Here is a 22,023-nt window from a genome sequence, read left to right as displayed (position 1 = left end):
CTATATCCCAAACAGAAAAATAAATGAACAAATTGCTTTCAAATCGTATTCAAATCTCTTTCAAATCGTGATTCTGCGATTTGTTAGTACCATTTGCTTGCGATTCATTAAACAAATCATAGACAAATCAGAATTTTCTAAATTCCCTAAATCTGATTTCTATGTGATTTCTTTCTATTGTAAGATTTGTAAGCCATTTGTTTCTGTTTTTGTGTGATTTCTTTATGATTTGTTTACTTAGAATATCGTATGAAATGATTTGAAAGAGATTTGTTAACTTTGTTAGCTAGAACGGTGTGATTTCGTTATGATTTGTTAACTTTGAATATTCTATGAAATGATTTGAAAACGATTTGTTAACTTTCTTAGCTATCTTGATGTGATTCATTGATGATTTGCTACAATGAATAAAATGTTAATGCATTCCAGTTTTCTTTGTTTATCTATCTCTCTGACTTCCGGTTGAGGTCAAATTCAAATTTCAAATACTGTTCTATATGAACTGAACAAAGAAGGTTGCAAGATGAGGAGTTTTATTCAGTCTATGAAAGATGACGTATGGTAAGGAATCTTTATATTTATAATTTCACATATTTAACTAATACTATTCAAATGTTAACCTTTAAAATTCAGAAACTTTGCATTTCAGTATCTCGTTATAATCATGATAGTTTAGTGCTGTTAGGATTAATTTTAAAAATAAAAATGTGTAAAAGATGTGTAAGCAGATCAAAACATTTCAAGAATAGCTTCCCGAGCCAGCAGATAAAATTCACTGGCAAGTTTAATGTTTTAATTGTTGTTTACTGACCATGTGCCGGGCAAAATGGACAAAGCTATATATATATATATATATTACAATGTAGCAGATTTGGACCAAGACTAAGACCCATCACCTATTCAACATTAATTTACTAAGTACACGTGGTTGCCTATGTTTTTTTTCAAATTTCGTTTTAGTCAAATTCGGGTAAAAAGTAAGAGAAACTTCAAAAGAACAATTTGTCCCTAATCGCAACCAAAGATAGTACTCCTTTTTACAACTAGTGGATTAGCTATTAAAGGTAAAATGAAGACACTTGCGCTTCAAAATTTGGGGGTTTCAGGGGCAGAACTTATTTTTGATCTGGATGTTAATGCTATAATCTGTGAATTGATGATTGATGCCAATTTATTTACGATTTGCTTGTGATTTGCTTGAGGTAGGAATATGATTTACTTCTGATTTGCTTGACGTAGGAATATGATTTACTTCTGATTTGTTAAAGATTTGATAACAATTTCTTAACGATTTGAAAACAATTTGCTTCTGATTTGTAAATGATTTCAAAACAATTTCTTGGCAATTTGTTTATGATTTGCTTATGATTTGTAAGCAATTTGTTCATGATTTGTTATTGTGATTTGTTAGCTCATTTGCATGTGAAATTTTATCACTTTCAAATCACAAAGAAATCATAAGATTTGTTTATCATTTGTTACCCTGATTTGCTTATGATTTGTAAGCAATTTGTTCGTGATTTGTTATTGTGATTTGTTAGCTCATTTGCATGTGAAATTTTATCACTTTCAAATCACAAATAAATCATACGATTTGTTTATCATTTGTTACCATGATTTGTTCCTCAATTTTTTTTGTTTGGGATATACATTTAAGACATATCCGCTTATTAAAGAAAAAACTTGTTTTAAGATGTTAACCAAGTATTTTTTACGTAATTAAAATTTATTTGTCAGAAGAAATCAATATTTGGATTACTTTGGTTAGATATTTCAAAATATTGAACTCCATTATCCTCTATTGCACATTTTTGTGGCAAATTTTTCTATAAATCTATTTTGACCATTTTTCTATATTATTTATGAAAACAGTCTTATATCGCAAATTATTAAAGGTATTTGAAAAACCAAGACCAAAAAGTGTACATTCATTTTTCTTTTCTTTTTGCAAAAGCAGACTTTATATATATATGCAATCAACGACCAATCTTTATAGAAAACATCCAAGTTTTGTTCTTTTACGTTTTTAATTAGTCCATGGTATACAGAAAGGGAAGTTTGTATACTAGTAAACTGTACATTTTGTTGAAGATGTAGATTATGTTTACCTAGAAGACATTGAAATAGTTGCTATTGAAATATTTTTGTAAATTTTAAGTTTATAATGATGTTTAATTGCTTTTCATGTTTATGGCTTGTTGTCAGATATGTAGAATCTTCTAGTTTTTACCATGTGGTGCCAATTAATACAAATGTTCCCGATAACCCATAATTTTCTTTTCATAATTTTATGTATATCATTTAAAAAAGCTTTTTGGATAATTTAAAATCTTTATTTGAAAGAAAAAAGTTCTTGATAATAAACGTACAAAAAATCTAGAGAGAATCATTTCCCACTAAGTTTTTAATGGCTTATATCTCAAAAACAAGGACATTGACTTTGCATCTTTTTTTTCTGCTTTAGTTTGTATATGTGTACTATCAATTTATAAGTCTTTAGAAAATTGTTATTTGTAAACAGAGTATCGAACATCCATCAAGGTTGTGTTTTTATACTACATGTGATGTGTCTATGGGCTGTTTGAAACAATGTTTGGAAACAATAAATCTGTATAACCTAAGAAGTGTTGTAATAATATTTGTTAATCTTCATAAAAACCAGTAATTTATTATTTTTGGTAGCACAGACATACAATATAAAAAAAATGGGGTATGCTTGCCAATAAGACAACTGTCCACAAGAGAACAAATGACACAGAAATTAAAATCTATAGGTCACCGTACGGATTTCAACAATCAGCAAAGCCCATACCGTATAGTCAGCTTTAACAGCCCCCGAAATGACAAATGCAAAACAATTCAAACGAGAAAACTTACTGCCAAATTCATGTACAACAAGAGTGTGTCTCAAGAACACGGATGCCTCATCCGCACTTTCATTTTCTATGTTTAGTGGACCGTAAATATGTGATAAAATCTCTAATTTGGCATCAAAATTAGAAAGATCATATCATAGGGAATATTTTTACTAAGTTTCAAGTTGATTGAACTTTAACTTTATCAAAAACAACCTCGACCAAAAACTTTAACCTGAAGCTGTACAGATGGACAAACGGTCGAACGGACAGACGGACGGACGGGCAAATGAAACGAAGAACTAACAAACGAACGTACGAACGGACGCACATACAATAAAACATAATGCCTATTATAAATGAAGCATAAATTTGAACGAAACACAAATATGTAACACATCCACAAACGTTCTGCTATCATGGGTACCGAATAGTATGACGGTTATGAAGGGATTTTTCTTGAGCTTAAATGGACTTTTACCCGGCTTCATCCACTCTGTGTAGTATTTCTATTTGTATCCATCTGATGAATTATATTTATCGACTGATTTTTTTAGTTCGTTCTATTGTTGTACTGTTACACCACTTCAGTGGTTGTCGTTTGTTAACGTGTTACTTTGTTTTTCGTTTTTTGTTGTGCCCCATCTATAGGCATAATGTTTTCTGGTATGTAAGTCCGTCCGTCCGTTCGTCTATCTGTCTGTCCCGCTTCAGGTTTAGGTTTTTGGTCAAGGTAGGTCTTGATGAAATTGAAGTCCAATCAACTTGAAAATTTGTAAAAATATTCCCTATGCTATTTTCCTTTTAATTACAATGCCAATTAAAATAGAGTTTTGATCCCAATTGAAAAAAGAAAAAAAAAAAGTGGTGTGATTGCCAATGAAAACTATCCAAAAGAGGACATATGACACAGAAATTTACAACTGTATGTCACCGTAAGGCCTTCAACAATGAGCAAAATCCATACTGCTTAGTCAGCTATTCAAGGTCCGAAATGAAAAATGTAAAACAATTCAAACGAGAAAACTAACGGCCTTCTTCATTTACAAACTATATTGGGTCCATAGTACACGAATGCCCCACGCGCATTATCAATTTCTATGTTCAGTGGACCGTGAAATTGGGACCAAAACTCGAATTTGGCATTTTAATATTTAAAAAGAAAATATACATCATTGGGACTCTATTGGATAAATATCCAAATGGCAAACATACCACAAACGTATTTCACAAAACCAAAAAAATATCCAACCAAACTTTAACCAAATCTCAAGGGGGGAAATAAAGTCCAGCCTATCATGGTGATATAACCATAATAAAAAATTGAACAGACTATAGCACAAGACAGTACACCTGAAATGCCATGATTGATTTTTATGTTCAACTTGGAAGTCTTTCAGATAAAGGTGTTACTATAAATATCACACCACCGAAACATTATCAATGATTCACGAAAATATTGTCAAGGTCAAATGAACCCTACCAGACCAACATTAGTTTTCTCAATTGAATTCTTTCATATCTTTCATATCCTTTTTTTATAGTCAACTCTGTCTACCAGGAATATGGTATGAGTTTTTTTCTTATTGGGTTGCCTATAATTTTAATAACATACATATCCAATTCATATGAACTTTAGTGGACAGTTGTCTCATTGGATTATATCACATCTCCTTATTTTTATAATTGTACCCCTTATAAAAATTCTATACACCAAAACAGTTGACCTTTTGCTTATAGAAACAGACCTTACCACACAAACTTTACATTGACAAATGAACAATAAAAGTGAGGCCAAGGTCTGAAGATAACTGAAAGACAGATACGTACAACTTAAATTCGTTTCCTATACCAAATACAGTTTGCGTATTGCTCATAGTATCTAATAACTAGACTTTCATTTCCGTCCTTTTATAGACGACAATGCGGTATGGGTTTTGCTCATGGTTAAGGCCGTATGATGACCTATAGTTATTAATTTCTGTGTCATTTAGTTTCTTGTGGAGAAATATCTCATTGGCAATCATACCACATCTTCTATTTTATATTTACCAAATGCATGAAAATGAGGCCAAGGTCCCATGAAACTCGCAAGACAGATTTGTACAATTTACAATCATGTCAATATCGGAAATGTACTGAAGCCAGTTAGTGTCAGGGTGGAGTTTTATTTTAAAGTCGTTATAACAACTTAGCAAAGTTGTTATAACAACTTATCATATTTATCTTGTTATAACAACTTAGCTTAATTGTTTTAACAACTTAGCTAATTACTCCTTAAAATGACTGATTTAACATGTAAGTTTTGTAAATAATCAAAGACAATGAACAATGACTGAAGGTAAATGGCTAAACAATCTCAATGGAAATGAGATGTGCCAATGCTGATACAACTGCATATGAAATACTATTGACTTATCATCAGTAGTTCCCTTTTAAAAACCTAAACACAAACTAATGCATGTAAACTAAGCAAAATCTCAAACCAAGAAACCATGAATGAGGGGACAGGGTCAAATAATCTCCATGGTAATGAGATGTGCAAATGCTAATACAACTGCAATCCAAATGTCATTGACCTACCACTATTGGTACCTAATACATGAAAACTAAGCAAAAGTTTCAATAGATCATGACTGAGAGAGTTGGGCCAAATAATCTCCATGGTGATTATATGTGCCAATACTTCTACAACTTCATACCAAAATCTTTGACTTACCACTAGTGGTTCACCATTACTAGACCTAATCACAAACCAATACATTGTTGACGCCTCCGTCGCTGGAAACAGCATACCTATGTCTCGCTTTTTGACTTCATCAAGTGAGACAAAAAATATACAGAAGTTTTATTTTCCTTTGAAATTATAATTAAAAAAAAATACATATATAATCACAGCAATTGTATCTACTACTGAATTCATATGACAAATTCAGCCATTATATTATTGGTTATTTATTCTGGAACTGCATATCCTGGTGCAGCCAAAGCTCCGTCTTTAAAATATAAAACTGCTGGCCAGACGATAAGCCTGAATTTTGTTCCTTTCTTTCCTGAGAAGCGGAACATTTCCTTATTAAATTTTTCACCACGTTTTCCCCAGACAATTTCCATTGGTGGTTGTTGAATACACATATACCAAATTAGGTTAACGCAGTTATCAACATATTCTTTGATTTCTTTGCCTATAATTATGTCTCTCAGTACCTTTCCTTGCAACTCTTGTGTGAGAATATGCTAAAATAAACAAGATTAAAACATAGGTGTTAGATTCTTAAAAATATTAAATATTCACGTATATACTAAAAACAACCAACAAATTAGGATATTAAGATGGCCGCCCAGGTAGTCAACTGATTTTTGGGCTCTGCAGTTTTTTGGCAATTTTATGTGATTTTTGACAGACCACAGCATGATTTTCATATGAGGATGCTCAGTATGATTATCTCTACACAGTGATGTAACTTTTGTTTAGAAAATTTGGATTTTCAACCTTTGAAGTTTGAAGAAAGATTTTTTTCAAAAGTGTAGTTAGAACATTTCAGTAAAACTGTTCATAATTTCAGTCCTCTATTTACTTGTCTGGAGAATTTTTGGGATTAGATTTGTGAGTACTATTTTAATTTAACAATGCCAGGTGGAAACTTTAACAACAGTGATAAAAAAGGTGATAAAAAGAATGCACAAACTGTACAAATATTGCTTACAGCTAAAAAAGGTAGTGATAAAGGAAATCCAGCTAAAAGAACTCACACAGATGTTTCAATGGATAGTAGTGTAGATATGACAATTGAATTATCAAATCTCCACCATGATTTAGATAGTATAAAGGAAAGCCTGGAGGGTGTTGTTAAACGAACAGACCTTGACAAAGCACTGAACAACATTGTAAGAAAAGATGATTTGGAAACAATAGTGACCTCAATTGTCACTAAATTGGTTGATAGCATGAAAAAAGAAATAAAAGGTAACTTAAAAGATAAGACAAATAAGCAGACAAAAGCTGTTGAAGAACTGTCAAAAGAGAATGAAGGCTTAAGAGAGTTGATCGCTAGCCAAAGAAAAATGATCCATGAACTTCAGATAAATGTTAAAGATAAAGGTATTGTTTCCAAACAAGCATTACAAATGTCTAACTATAATCAGCAGTATAGTAGAAAGTTCAACATAAAAGTGATGAATTTTCCAGAAAACAATGATGAAAATTTAAGAGAGATCTTTAAAAGTAAAATTGTTAAAGACACTTTGAAGGTAAACATTCGACCTGATGAAATCCAAGCTATTCATAGGATACCAGGTAAACAAGGAGAACATAGACCAGTCATTGTAAAACTTCTCAACTCTGAAGTGAAATACCGCATTATGAGAGAAAAGAAAAACATGCCTAAACAATGCACTTTTAGACTGGTTGATGATGTTACAAAATCCAACATGGAACTGATTACTAGACTCCCTGATAGTGAACACATTGATAGTGCTTGGTACTTTAATTGTGCTGTATATGGGAAAACTGAAGCAGGTAGACGTTTGAAATTTGATATTTTTGATGACATTGCTAAGCGATTGAAATAGCTGTTAACTAGTTGAGAAACATATTTTTGCATGACAGATCTTTTCCACTGAAATTTAATTGTCTTAATTTATAATATCTTACTTACACACAAAATATACTAGTATTTATGAGAACTATCCACCAAAATTTTCATTATTTTAATAATTAATATTATCATTATTCATGATCTAATATCATTGGTTTTTTTAAGGGGGTTTGGGGGGGATTTTAAATTCCCCCCCCCCCCCCGACTTAAAATTTTCATTTTAATGTTTTTTCAATGTGAAACTATTACATGAATTACGAGTAGAAATTACCTATCTTTTGACAAACAGTCAATTTCTTGTTTCAACAGATTTACTTAGTCAAGCTTTTTGTTTATCTCTTGTACATTGTGTATAAAAGTTTTTCTGTTTTTTGTTTTGTTTTTTTGGGTTTTTTTTAAATCAATTAAAACAGAAGGTAATTTTTTTAGTGTAAATAACATGCATTTCAAATTTGTAGTATTTAATGCCATAAAAGCTGCAACACATCAAAGTGAACATCTATATATGGATGTGGGTTATCTTAACAGTAAGAATGTGAAAGAGAATGATTGTGTAAATGATTGTGCAAATGTAGTTTATTTAAGTTTATTTCATTGTATTACATTGTTTTGCTTGCTCTTGTGTATAGACAAAAATATTGTATCTCAAGTCAATATAACATAATGGATAACCATATACAAATTTTGTCAATGAATGTTAGGGGTCTTTTCTCTAGTGGTAAGAAAAGATCTGATGTCTTTAACTGGGCGAAATCAAAAAAATGTTCGATTGTGTGTTTTCAAGAGACACACAGTACAAGAGATATTGAAACTTTATGGGGGGATGAATGGGGTCATCAGTGTTACTTCAGTCATGGTGATAGTAGAAGTGCTGGAGTTTGTGTCATGTTCAGGGGTGGTTATGATTACGAAGTTCATGAGTCTCTTATAGACCAACATGGACGATACATCATATTAGACTTGACTCTATACGATCAAAGGTTAACTTTGGTATGTTTATATGGGTATAACACAGATAAACCAGATTTTTTCTGTGATATCCTACAGAAAACTATGATATTTTCGAATACAAGTTTCATCTTCTTAGGTGACTGGAATGTAGAGCATGATAAGAATGATGATACTTATAATGTAATACATGACAGAAACCCTAACTCCAGGAGAAAGATTGATGAAATTAAGGACACACTTTTACTGTTAGACCCTTGGAGGACTTGTTATCCTAGTGATGGAAAATTTACATGGCGTCAGAAATCTCCCATTAAACAGAGCCGTCTTGATTATTATCTTGTATCTGAGGACATTTATACATTGATGGAATCAACAAAAATTATTCCTGGATACAGGACAGATCACTCTGCCATTATATTTACTTTTACAGCATCCTTAGCTAAGCGGGGCAAAGGATACTGGAAATTTAATTCTCAGCTTTTAAGAGAATCTGCATATGGAGATTTAGTTATAAACTGCATCAGAGACACTGTTTCTGAGTATTTCTCTTGGAGTGATTTCGAAGATTTTCTTCATGTTCAGTTATCTTGCAGTGATCAGCTATTTTTAGAGGTTCTAAAAGTGAAGATTTGTAGTCTTACTATCACCTATTGTATTAAAAAATCAAGGGAAGAAGATGTTTTCAAGGGACTGGAGTTAGAAATCCAGTCTTTAGAAAACAGTGTAAATCTAAACCCTTGCGAAATTAATGTGACGTCACTTAATCAGAAAAAGTGTGAATTAGAGAAGCGACGACAGACATTAGTTGAGGGCCTCATTCTCCGTTCTCGTGTAAACTGGCATGAGAATGGAGAAAGATGCACTAACTATTTTTGTAAGTTAGAAAAGAAAGCCTTCTTAAATAAAACCATGACTGAACTCATTGATGACCAAGAAAATCAAATTTCTGACCAATCTAAAATATTGTTTGAACAGGAGCAGTTTTATAGGACACTTTATACGTCTAAGTCATTCAGTAGTGATGCCAATCAATTTTTTAATCATGACATAAAACTCAGTGCAGAACAAAAATTTCTTTGTGAGGGAAACTTATCTTTTAGGGAATGTGGGGAAGCTTTAAAACAGATGCAAAATGGCAAGTCTCCTGGATCTGATGGATTTACAGTGGATTTTTTCAAATTGTTTTGGAAAGATATTGGTCCATTTGTCTTTAGATCTCTGCAATTTTGATATGAGTTGGGCCATTTTTCAGATTTTCAATACCAAAGTATTATTACTTGCATTCCTAAGGAAGGGAAAGATAGGAGGTACATGGGTAACTGGCGACCGATCAGTTTGATGAACACAGATATGAAAATTGCATCTGCAATTCTTGCTGGTAGAGCTAAAAAGGTACTGTTCGCCATTATTAGTGACACACAAAAGGGCTTTATGAAAGGGAGATTCATAGGGGAGAACACTAGACTTCTATATGATTTAATGCACTATTTAGAAAAAAATGATATAGAAGGATTGCTATTACTAGTAGATTTTGAAAAAGCCTTTGATTCTATAGAATGGGATTTTTTAAAGCAGGCTTTGATTAGTTTTAATTTTGGTCCTTCATTTTGTAAATGGTTTGATGTGCTTTATGCAGATGCTAAGAGCTGTGTCATTAATAACGGTAATATGTCCCAATTTTTCAACCTTGAGAGAGACTGTCGCCAGGGGGACCCGTGGTCTCCCTATTTGTTTATTATTGGGGTGGAATTACTTGCCATACAGCTAAAAGGGAATCCAAAAATAAAAGGGGTGAATATAAATGGGAATCTGCCACTCATTAGTCAGTATGCAGATGATACGTTTCTTACACTGGATGGAAGCGAAGATTCATTAAAAGAGACCCTTTCTTGTTTTGAAAAATTTCACAAAGTCTCAGGATTAAAGATAAATACAACTAAAACAAAAGTTGTTTGGATTGGAAGTAAGAGATATTCTGACTTGGTTTTGTGTCCTGAAAAAAATCTAAGCTGGTCCTGTTCAAACTTTAAGGTTTTAGGATTAAATTTCTCTTTAGATCTAGAGTGTATGCCCAGTTTGAATTTCAGAGCAAAAAATCATTGATATTTCAAAATTGTTGAAAAGTTGGCAGCATAGGAAGCTAACACTACTTGGCAAGGTTACTGTTATTAAGACTCTTGCACTTCCGAAATTGATTCATTTGCTTACGTCATTACCCAATATATGTCAATCCATGTTGAATGAAATCAACAGATTATTCTTTAATTTTATATGGGATGGAAAAAAAGAAAATATCAAACGTGATACTCTGATTGCTGATAAAAAGGAGGGAGGTTTGAAAATGGTTCATTTACAATCTTTCAACTTTTATCTTAAAGTCGGTTGGGTGAGGCGATGTTTTGCAAATTTAAATGGGGACTGGCAAAATATTCTTAAGTTGATATTGAAAAAATTTGGAGGTGCAAGATCTTTTTCTTTACAAAACTTCAAACTTTTGGAGATTGGAAATCAACTCAGCAATCCTTTTTGGAAAGATGTCTTTCAAGCTTTACACTCATCTAAACCACATGTTAAAACTGATGTCAGGGAGTGCCTCTCGCTTGATATCTTGAATTTTGCGAAAACAGAAGATTTCCCATTATATAACAGATGGGGAGTTGCTGGTGTGCAAAACCTGTGTCACATTTTTGACAATCAAAGGAGAGCTTTTTTCACATTTGATCAGATTAAACAAAAAGTACAGACAAATAATTATATGCACTATTACAGTTTGATATCAAATATCCCTATGGAGGTAAAACAGTGTATTAGGGAAAACACTGAAATTGACTTAGAAAATTTTACTCCACAGGATATTTTTTTGGAGAAAATTACTAGCAGTAAAATGATCAAATTCATATATAATAATCTTATTGTAAAATGTGCACATCCTCCAGTTGTAAAATTTTCAAAATGGGAGGATGAGCTGCATTCTAACATTGAAGACTGGAAGACATACTTTTGTATACTTCAGAAAGGTTGTAGAGATACATATTTGTATAATTTCCAATATAAGTTTTTACATAGGACTATTCCTACAAATACATTTTTATATAAGATTAAAATCAAAGATACAAAGTTATGTTCTTTTTGTAGATGTGAAGATGAAACTATTGGACATTTATTCTATGATTATCAAGTGACATCAAATTTTTTATATTTGTTTTGTGCTTGTCTGAAAAATTTCTATGTTAACATTGAATTTAACAAAAAAAACTTTTTTCTTGGTTTTGTAGAAGAAAGCTTATTTTTAAATTTTTTTGTAATTTTTGCCAAAAAATACATCTATAAATGCAAGCTAGAAGAAAAGCTTCCAAATGCAATTGAATTAAAAAATAGACTGAAAAACTTTTATAACTTAGAGTTATATACAGCAAGAAAATACAACAATGTTTTTGAACTTGAAAAACTTTGGGCCCCTATGCTTATTATTTATCCTGAATGGTAATCTTAAACAACAAAATTTATATCAATATACATGTATATCTTTTTCACCTATTTATGGAACAGAGCAAACAACTTGTAATGTATGCATAGCACATGTACACCTTTTTTTTCTATTATATAATCTGTAGATATGTCTATATGGAGAGATTGTGAAAAAGAGAGAAAGAGTCTCAGAGAGAGAGAGAGAGAGAGAATAAAAAAGAGATTTTCAAAAAAAAATTATATTTTCGATTGTGTAAATCTTGATAAAACAATAGTCTTATATTGTTAAATATTTGAAACCCTGTACAACCTTAGTCAGTAGGTGCTGTAAGGGTGATGTTAAATCCTGACTATTGAAAAAATAAATAAAAAATAAAAAAAAATTACCCTGAAAAAAAAAATAAAAATAAAAATAAAAAAAATAGCTGATTTTCTTCACCATCCATCTAAGCATTTTAATTTTCCAAAAGGTGAAGTTAAGTGGATTCTTTAGACTTTTTCCATATTCCCAAAAGTTAATGTATCTATATCATCCAATAAATTAAATAAAAAATGTAAATATATATTATGTTTTAAATTAAAAAACATACTAAGATACGCATACATGTATTCATGACTCAAAAATCTGTCGATTCCTGTATTTGGCATTGCAAAAGGTCGTGGTGGTTTTTTTTTTACTGTTTATGACATCTTTACACTCATCCATTGGATGTTGTTTGTGTACTGATTTATAATTTAGTCTTAGATGCATGATTTTTGTAATAGTAGTTATTGGCTTTGAACTAGTTGTCAGTAAATAAATTTAATTTATATTTGTCATTAGTACGACAAATGGTCCAGAACCTTTCCATGCCCACTATAATGAACAGTTCTACTCGACTCATCCTGCTATACAATTTATTTATTTTTATCTTTTTGAAGAAATCTTTTACATATATAATTATAAGCCATCTGTAAATGATATATATAATTGTTGTTATTTTTTCATAGTTTTTGAGAACTTTAACTTGTCAATGATAAATCTATGAAAAGTCAAGAGAGAACATTTTCCCGCCAAATTTCAATAGCTAATATCTCGAAAACAAGCACCTATATTTTGTTTTTGCTTTTTTGGTTCCTTTATTAAACCCCTATCAATATACCAGTGTTATGAAAAGCTTGTTATTTTGAAATTGAGTACGGCAAACTTCCTTAAAACATATATCAATGTGCTATGAAACGATTTTTAAACGTTTATCATAAGCAAAATACGATTTTAACTCTTTAAGGTCAAACATGTCGGCCCAAAGCCCAGATAAAAGGAATGATTGTCATATAAACTAAGTATGAAATTGTTCAAATTATTATGGCATATTGTTATTCTAAATTATTTCCCAAAATTGATCGCCCTGAAGATCATAAAAAACATTTTCTTAAAATTAAGTATGTCAATAAAGGCTTTGATTTTGTAAATATTGCCGGTATATTTAACGACCATTCTGTTAAAGAACAAATTCCTGGATATTTTGACAATACTGAGCTACCTCTTATTTGTTATATTTACAAGAAATCTACCCGGAAAGGAGTAAGTTCGGTAAGTGCCATATTTGGCCCCAATTATAAAGTTCATGGTTACAAGACAATAATTGTTTTAAGTTGCCTTAAAGACATATGAGAAAGTTAAACAGAGCTGTTTTTGTCGAAGTTTAATTCTAACACGTTGATTTTTACATCCCAAAAAGGTCAAGATAAGGGATTTTGGTGAAATTTGACAAAATCAGCTGGATTTCAACCAAATAAAGGACCAGGAAACATAGAGCGCAGGCGTCGACAAGCTTGATATTCAAATAAGACATGTTAAAAGACTTCACAAATATTATTTTAAAAGATCTTTGTTGTCGAAATATGCGCTCTATATTTCCTGTCAAATAATCTGTGGAAATTTACCCATTTTCATTGATTTTTTCGTGAAAAATCAATATGAGTACAACTTGTGACGTCATAATGAAACGCAGAAACATAAAATTTTCAACAGAATGGCTTATATCCTATCTAGTCAATGTATTAGCTATAATTTATCGTGATATTGGTCAATAAATCCGAATTTGAAATTTATGCTAATAAAGGGGGCCATTGTAGGACCTTATCGAACATACTCCTTTGTGTTTAATTATAGTCAATTGTGTAAAGATGTTAATATCAGTGAAAATACACCTACTTCATGTTATTGCAGTAATTCCGAATATATTTATGGACCCATTTTCCATGTTATAACAGGAGATCTTAACATCGTTCAAGACCGAGAGTTAAAATCATTCCTCAGTAATGGACCTAAATATCGTCCCCCGTCAATTATAAATTGGAATGAGTGTCGTAATATCATCCACGAGTCACTCCATACTTACTGTATGAAATGGATAAAACGGGAAAAAGCTGACAAAAAATCTTTGGGACTCTTTTCTTAATTCAGTAATGAAGATAGTTGATATACGTATTCAACATTTTAAAGAACATTTTACTATTAACAATAACCACAATAAACCTATTTCTCGTATCAAACATAAACTAAAAGAACTAGCCAAGGAATTTGTTTTTGTCCCGGCCGATAAAGCTGCTAATAATATTATTATTGTTTGACGTAAATTTTACATTGAGGTTCTGAAAAAGGAAATCACCAATTCACCAACATTCCAACTGACTCCATTTTCAGAAAACGAAATCTGTAACAAACATAAACTTTTAGCCACCGCTTTACAAGCAGAGCCAAATACAATGAAAGTCCCAACTATGTATTGGCTTCCGAAGCTACACAAAACCCCTTACAAATATAGATTTATTTCGTCTTCAAGCCATTGTTCAACTACTAAATTGTCTATTCTTCTTACCAGCACACTTGGTACAATTAAAAACCTGATAATAAATTGTTCAAATAAGGCCTTCGAAAATAGTGGAATAAATTACTTTTGGAGTGTCAAGAACTCGTTGGAAGTACTTGATAAATTGCATGCTTATATTGGTGATTTTGAATCTGTTCAAAGTTTTGATTTTTCTACCTTGTATACCACATTGCCTCACATTCTCATTAAGAAAAAATTCACACACCTAATTAAATGGGCATTCAAAAAATCAGAATGTGAATATATATGTTCAAACACTTTTAGGTCATTTTTTAGTAGCAATAAACAAAAAAACTATGTTAATTGGACATGCTTTGATACTATATATGCCCTTGAATTTTTACTAGATAACATTTTTGTTCGCTTTGGGGATTCCGTATATCGTCAGATTATCGGAATTCCAATGGGGACTAACTGTGCACCACTTATTGCGGACCTATTTTGTATTGTTGTGAGTTACAATTTATGACAAAAATAAGCAAAGACCCATCGAAACAACATCTGATAAACAAATTTAATAATACTTTTAGATATTTGGATGATATTTTGGCTCTCAATAATGACAACTTCAGTATGTATATTAATGAAATTTATCCTGTTGAACTTACTTTAAATAAAGCTAATACTAACAATGACCACTGCCCTTTTCTCGATCTTGATATCTATATCACTAACGGAAAGCTGAATACAAAAATTTATGATAAAAGGGATGATTTTTCCTTTCCTAGCGTTAATTATCAGTTTTTAGATGGTGACGTTCCCTTGTCACCATCTTACGGTGTTTATATATCTCAACTTGTACGATTCGCTCGTGTATGTAACAATGTTTTAGATTTTAACGAGAGAAATTTATGTATTACTGAAAAATTATTACACCAGGGTTTTCGATATCACAAACTAGTCAAAACATTTACTAAATTTTATCATCGGTATAAAGACATCATTCGTAAATATAGCTCAACATGCAGACTTCTAATACGTTCAGGTATTTCACATCCAATTTTTTATGGAAATATTCTTTATAAAGCGCAAAGGTGTCAGTATTCACCTCAGAAACTTACAAAACCTTTGAATAGACTTATTAAGAAGGGATATAATTACGATACTGTTGTCAAGTCATTAAAGATTGCATATTTTGGCGTTAATATTGAGTCACCGATAAGGTCTTTGCATCGGAACTAAACACATTTATTCTAAAAACAGTTGTTGGCATGACACGGGTTATGTTCTTCTCATATATGTTATGATGGTATGATACTAAACCCCTAACGGGAAGGATTGTGCCTGATGTTCATATGATGAAATCACAATCTTTCAGTCAGTTTAATTGAAGTCTGGAGCTGGCATGTCAGTTAACTGCTAGTAGTCTGTTGTTATTTATGTATTATTGTCATTTTGTTTATTTTCTTTGGTTACATCTTCTGACATCAGACTCGGACTTCTCTTGAACTGAATTTTAATGTGCGTATTGTTATGCGTTTACTTTTCTACATTGGTTAGAGGTATAAGGGGGGGGTTGAGATCTCACAAACATGTTTAACCCCGCCGCATTTTTGCGCCTGTCCCAAGTCAGGAGCCTCTGGCCTTTGTTAGTCTTGTATTATTTTAATTTTAGTTTCTTTTGTACAATTTGGATATTAGTATGGCGTTCATTATCACTGGACTAGTATATATTTGTTAAGGGGCCAGCTGAAGGACGCCTCCGGGTGCGGGAATTTCCCGCTACATTGAAGACCTGTTGGTGACCTTCTGCTGTTGTTTTTTATTTGGTCGGGTTGTTGTCTCTTTGACACATTCCCCATTTCCATTCTCAATTTTATATAAACTATATATTACAAAAGCGCAAATGTCCTATGTAAAAAGGGCAAATATCCTTTTTTTTTTTAAAGCGCATATGTCCTATGACATGTATGATTTGAAGCGCAAGTGTTCAAAATAAAAAGCGCAAACGTCCCACGCCGCTGTACTTAGTGTTTTGTTGTTGTGGGGGATGTATAGGTACCCTGCCACGTCCTTTCTTTATTTTTACCCCCTTTTCTGGCTCTAATTTGTATCCATTTGATGGGTTATGACTTTCCAAATGATTTGTACAGTTATTCATATATTGTATTGTTAAGCCATTGTCCCGTATGAGGAGGATGGTTTGGCACCCACTAACAAGTTTAACCCAACAACATTATGTATGTGCCTGTCCCAAGTCGGGAGCCTGAAATTCAGTGGCTGTCGTTTAATGCTGTTAATCATATCGGGTATTTTTGTCATTTTTTTGGTACATAAATCTGGCCTTTAAAAGCGGACTATGCTGTGTGGGGTTTGCTTATTGTTAAAACCACTCAGACACTGACCTATAGTTGTTAATTATTATGTGCAATTGTGTGTCTTGTGGAGAGTGTCTCTCCACAGGGCGCAGCTTTATACAACCGCATAGGTCGTACCCTGAACAGTTGGGGCAAGTATGGACACAACATTCAAGCTTGGAACAGCTCTACATTTTAATTGTGATTAAATATTTGACACAGCATAGGTTTCTGACACAGAATAAATGTGGTTTAATGAACTTATTTTTTTTTTACCTATTATGGTCCAGTATCCATTATAAATTATGGACCAACTTGAAAAACTGGGCTCATACTCAAAAATCTAAATACATGTTTGGATTCAACATATCAATGAACACCAAGAATTCAATTTTTGTTAAAATCAAACTACTAATAAGTTTTATTTTGGACCCTTTGGTCCATAAGGTAGACCAATTCGAAAAAGGGCCCCAGAATTAAAGGATGAATAAAAATATGAATACACATTTAGATTCTGCATATCAAAGAACCTCCATAAGCAATTTATACAAAGTAATAGAAAAGTATTGTTTTGGCCCCTTTTAGGCCCCTAATTCCTAAACAGTTTTGGCCTTAACCCCCAATATCAATCTCAACCTCCCTTTTTTTACATGGAACCTTGTGGTACAATTTCAGAAAGATCCATACACTTACACTTAAGTTATTGTCTCAAACCTAGAAAAATACTTATGTTGACCCCTTTTGGGCCCCTTGTTCCTAAACTGTTGGGACCAAAACCCCAAAAATCAATTCCAACCGTTCTTTGGTGGCTATAAACCTTATGATAAAAATTTATTGATTTCTATTGACTTATTAGTATACTAAAGTTGTCATCCGGAAACCATCCGTCTTCGGACGACGCCGACGACGACGTGATACCAATATACGACTAAAAACATTTAAATTGTTGCGGTCGTATAAAAAATACAAGGCAAAAACAAGGCATTTACATAATATCACAGTTAAACTAGTTTATTATTTCATACTAAATAAAGGGTCCCAAATTCTAAACTTCCTTATGACTATATAGAATTACCTGTTTCAGGATAGGTATGGTTCCCGGGGCAACAGCTTTTCTGTAATCTTTGGCCATTTTTTCTGTTTTTGCTACAATATCATCATCACCTTTCTGCAATGTATAAAATCAGTGGTTGAATATTACATTACGTGCAACTATAATTCGGATGTTGTATTTCTTTCGTGCGTTTCATTTCAACCACAAAATTAATAAAAGAATAACTACAATATCCCAATCGTTGTATATAGTTATTCAAGGTACAAGGGCAATAACTCAACAACAATAAAAACATTTAAACAATTTATAGTTTTCATAGAGAAATGAAGGCTTCATTATATATTCTATAGCTCTTTTAAAAATTGTTTATCTGCATTGATTTTTAAAATGTTCCAAAACATTGCTAATATAAAGCTATGATATATAAGTTTCATAAAAAAAAACTTTAAAGAATAAATTATTGTTCAAAGACACACGAGAGTGCTAACAATGCAATTTTCTATCTTATTAATGTTTCAAAAGGGCATAACTCTTTTTTTAATTGACCGCTACTGCATATCGAACTCATCCAACGTTAAGACATTGTTAAAAATAAACATCACATAAGTTTCGTAAATATCTGGCAAGAACTGTGCATGTGAGAGCACTAACAAGACTAGACTGAGAGACAGAAAGACGTACTGACGAACTGACAAACGCCCAGTATTTCTATGTCCCCTCAATGCATTCCTGGGGGACTATATATGTAAAAGAAATAAATCTCATGATATCAAATAACTGAACTACTAAAATGACAAAATTGTTCTATTAGGATCAGGATGTGGTTTACTGAATAGAGAATCATAGGCTAAATATACAGAAAAATGGACCCAAAAAGTAAAGAATAGAGTTAAGTTTGGGCAAAATAATAAATACAGATAAATAATGCCAAAAAATACAACGTAAAAGGAAAAGAGAATAATAAGGGCGTTAAAATATAAAGAATAGAGAATAAAAGGGGCACTAACATATTAAAATGAGAGAATAATAAGGGCACTAAAATATAAAGAATAGAAAAGTATTTGCAAAAAATTAAGAATAATGGTCAAAAAATGTAAAGATACGAGAAAAATTTACAAAAGTATAACAGAAAAATTGCCTAAAAATTAAAGAATACAGAAATAAAGGACCCAATTAAAACCCTCTTCTTTGAGTGTTAAGGTTTGAGTGATGATATATGGTAACTCCAGTTTGGATTCCTGAAAATGAATGTCAAGCTTGCAGAGGTCAATCTGTAGCTAGAAAATATAAATTTATCAAATGCATTGTTGATTGCTCTCAATTAAACCTTCTACAAAATTGAGAATGGGAATGAGGAGAGTGTCAAAGAGACAACAATCCAACCGAATGGCAGAAAACAGCAGAAGGTTATCAATGGGTCTTCAACACAGCGAGAAAATCTCGCCACCGAAGCTGAGCTTCAGCTGGCATCTTAACAAAAATTGTACTAATTTATTGAAAATGGATATCGCACTAAACTCCAAAATATATAAATGAACTAAAATTATGGATGTACACCTCTGAGGAGCCAAAATTTCTAGAATTAAACTTTTTTTCTTAACCTGATTTTTGTGTTTATATGAAGTTAATTTGGTTTTTGATTTGATGTGCCAGTCACAAATATTTCACAAGGTGATTAACTCAAACGAGTTGATAGAAGGACTGCAGTGTATATTCTAGCTCTATGAACTTTTTTGGTTTTGTGGGATTGGCCCTTGCAAAAGCACACATGGACCCCTCCGAAAGAGTGGTTGTAGGAGTATTTTAACAAACAAAAGGCCTTTACGAAAACCTGACATGTATGAAACGCCTCATGTCGTTTAAGTTTGATACGAATCCCGTATAGAACCACAATTCCGCAGTATTTGCAAGTTTGGGAAAATATACAGTGATCACAGCACACGATTATTAGATGATTGAACAATGATTCGACCTTTAGTTCTATTCTAAAATAATTTATCATCTACATACAACGAATGTTACACTTTTTGAGCTCCTAATGACACAGATTTGATTGTATTCTTTATATCGTACCGATCAAAAACATCAATCACCATTCCAGCATCGAAAAAAAAGCATGTCAACAGAATTTTAGGATGCTTTGTAAAAGATTATCAAATGGGCTACAGTTCTTGACATCCTTGCTCTTAATAATTCCCATACAATCGCGTATCAAATCAGTGTGCGATTTGTCATAACTTGGGAGATTGAAAGAAAAGCAAATGTCCTCTTGAATGAGGTGAATTACATCAGATTTACAGCACTTCCGCATGGTACCATCATCATGGAACAGAGCTGAAGGGATGGGATCAATATGATTTGCCGATATCCTGAGTACAGTCATTTCGTCTTTAACATTAACAAGAGCTAAATCACGACAAAATATTATTTCTGGGCTATATGTGCCTTAACAAAGTCACCTGATTTCCACTTTAGTTTTGAGGTCTTGATCGTATCATCGAAGGTCTTGGATTCTGTCTATTTCAAAATTTGCTAAACTTGTCAGATATCTACGTACTTCAGTGTAAGATGCACAATTGTTTTTGTTTAAAGCAAGTATGCATTCTGAAATTGCCAGGATCTTTCGCAGGTTGTCGGCAGGAAGTTCAAAACCATTACTACAATCTTTCCATAAGCATAAAAATACGAGGAGTTCCATATCATGTTCATTGAACTATAATGCAAAGTTAAAAATCCTCAAAAAAAGTAATCTATTAAAAATACTGAGTTGGAGGGGCTTCAAAACTTTACAAAAGGAAGTTTGATAAAAAAATTATTCGGAAAATCATGAAATTCTCGATATAATAATGCTGTAACCACTTTGTTTAAATAATGCAGAGTGTGCTTTCGCTTTACTAAGTGAAAATGGACAAAATTTTAGAAATTTTTAAGGAACTCTATTTTTACAATATGTATAAACACTTAACTTTTGTTTAAAAAGCAAAATCATATGCCAAAAAGACCAAAAAAAGTAACAAATATCAAATTGTGTCTCATGTTAAAATTGAAAAAAAAACCAATTGTCTTTCTAAAAAACTGCACCGTAGAAAATGGCGTCTATTTAACGAGTTTAAGTTAACGAATAACACACGGCTATATTCATATGCAAACTATTGGATAATCATTATATTTTCCAATCATGAATGTCGTCGTATGCTCCCGTGGTCACGTTTTTCAAAATAATGTGGTAAAACTTCCTAGGGTACCCAAAGATACCTCATCATACAGGCCATCTTCAACACGAAAAATAAAATTTTTGCTATCTGTGTTATTTGTTCAAATGATACTGATCATTTAGCTTTAAAATTTAATTTATCATATAACTAAAAGCTGAAAAGATTTATATAATTTAAGTATAAGTATTTCATGATTTTAGTAAGACTATTTTTTAAGCTGAAATTTACCACATTTTACACGAAAGAAAATTTATTGCGTGGTACTTTCACGGGATTTTTACTCTGATTAAACCAATAAGACATGGTTCATACGTGTGCCAAATATCTTTCGTGTAATTTTAATCGGTGCGAAGAAAATACCAATTCAAAACACAGTTATTGATAATTCTGCCTTGATTCAAACACGCCCTTTCTCGTGCTGTTAATCTTTTTGCAGCTTACACTATCATGTCATTAACTAGGACAATTGTCACTAACTTCATTTCTCTTTTTTCTTGTTGTCTGGTCGATTTGTATTTTTTGAATAGTCCAACTTGTTTGAAGATTGTTGTTTTGTTTTAGGAAATATTTTTTTGTTGGTTATTAGAACTTAAATTAGTTTTTGAATTGATAGTTTTGTTATAATTGTTATATATATACAAAACAAATCCTTCGGTCACGTTTCAATCACTGAATATGGCAAACATTCACAGTCCTGTTAAACTATATC

General features: G+C 32.0%; 1 protein-coding gene across 1 annotated transcript in view; it reads right to left on the bottom strand.

The window, feature by feature from the left end:
• Positions 1-5,691: 5,691 nt before the first annotated feature.
• Positions 5,692-22,023, bottom strand: part of LOC143042663 (uncharacterized) — a 43,547-nt gene continuing 27,215 nt past the window's right edge. The window contains exons 4-5 of the mRNA XM_076215084.1: positions 18,121-18,213; positions 5,692-6,092 (exon numbers count right to left, since the gene is read on the bottom strand). Coding sequence (XP_076071199.1) covers positions 5,811-6,092; positions 18,121-18,213 — 375 coding nt within the window. The 3' untranslated portion in view covers positions 5,692-5,810. The remainder of the gene's footprint in view (positions 6,093-18,120; positions 18,214-22,023) is intronic.

The sequence above is a fragment of the Mytilus galloprovincialis genome, chromosome 8, assembly GCF_965363235.1.
Source record: "Mytilus galloprovincialis chromosome 8, xbMytGall1.hap1.1, whole genome shotgun sequence".
Taxonomy (NCBI): domain Eukaryota; kingdom Metazoa; phylum Mollusca; class Bivalvia; order Mytilida; family Mytilidae; genus Mytilus; species Mytilus galloprovincialis.
This window is presented reverse-complemented; position numbering and strand designations above follow the sequence as displayed.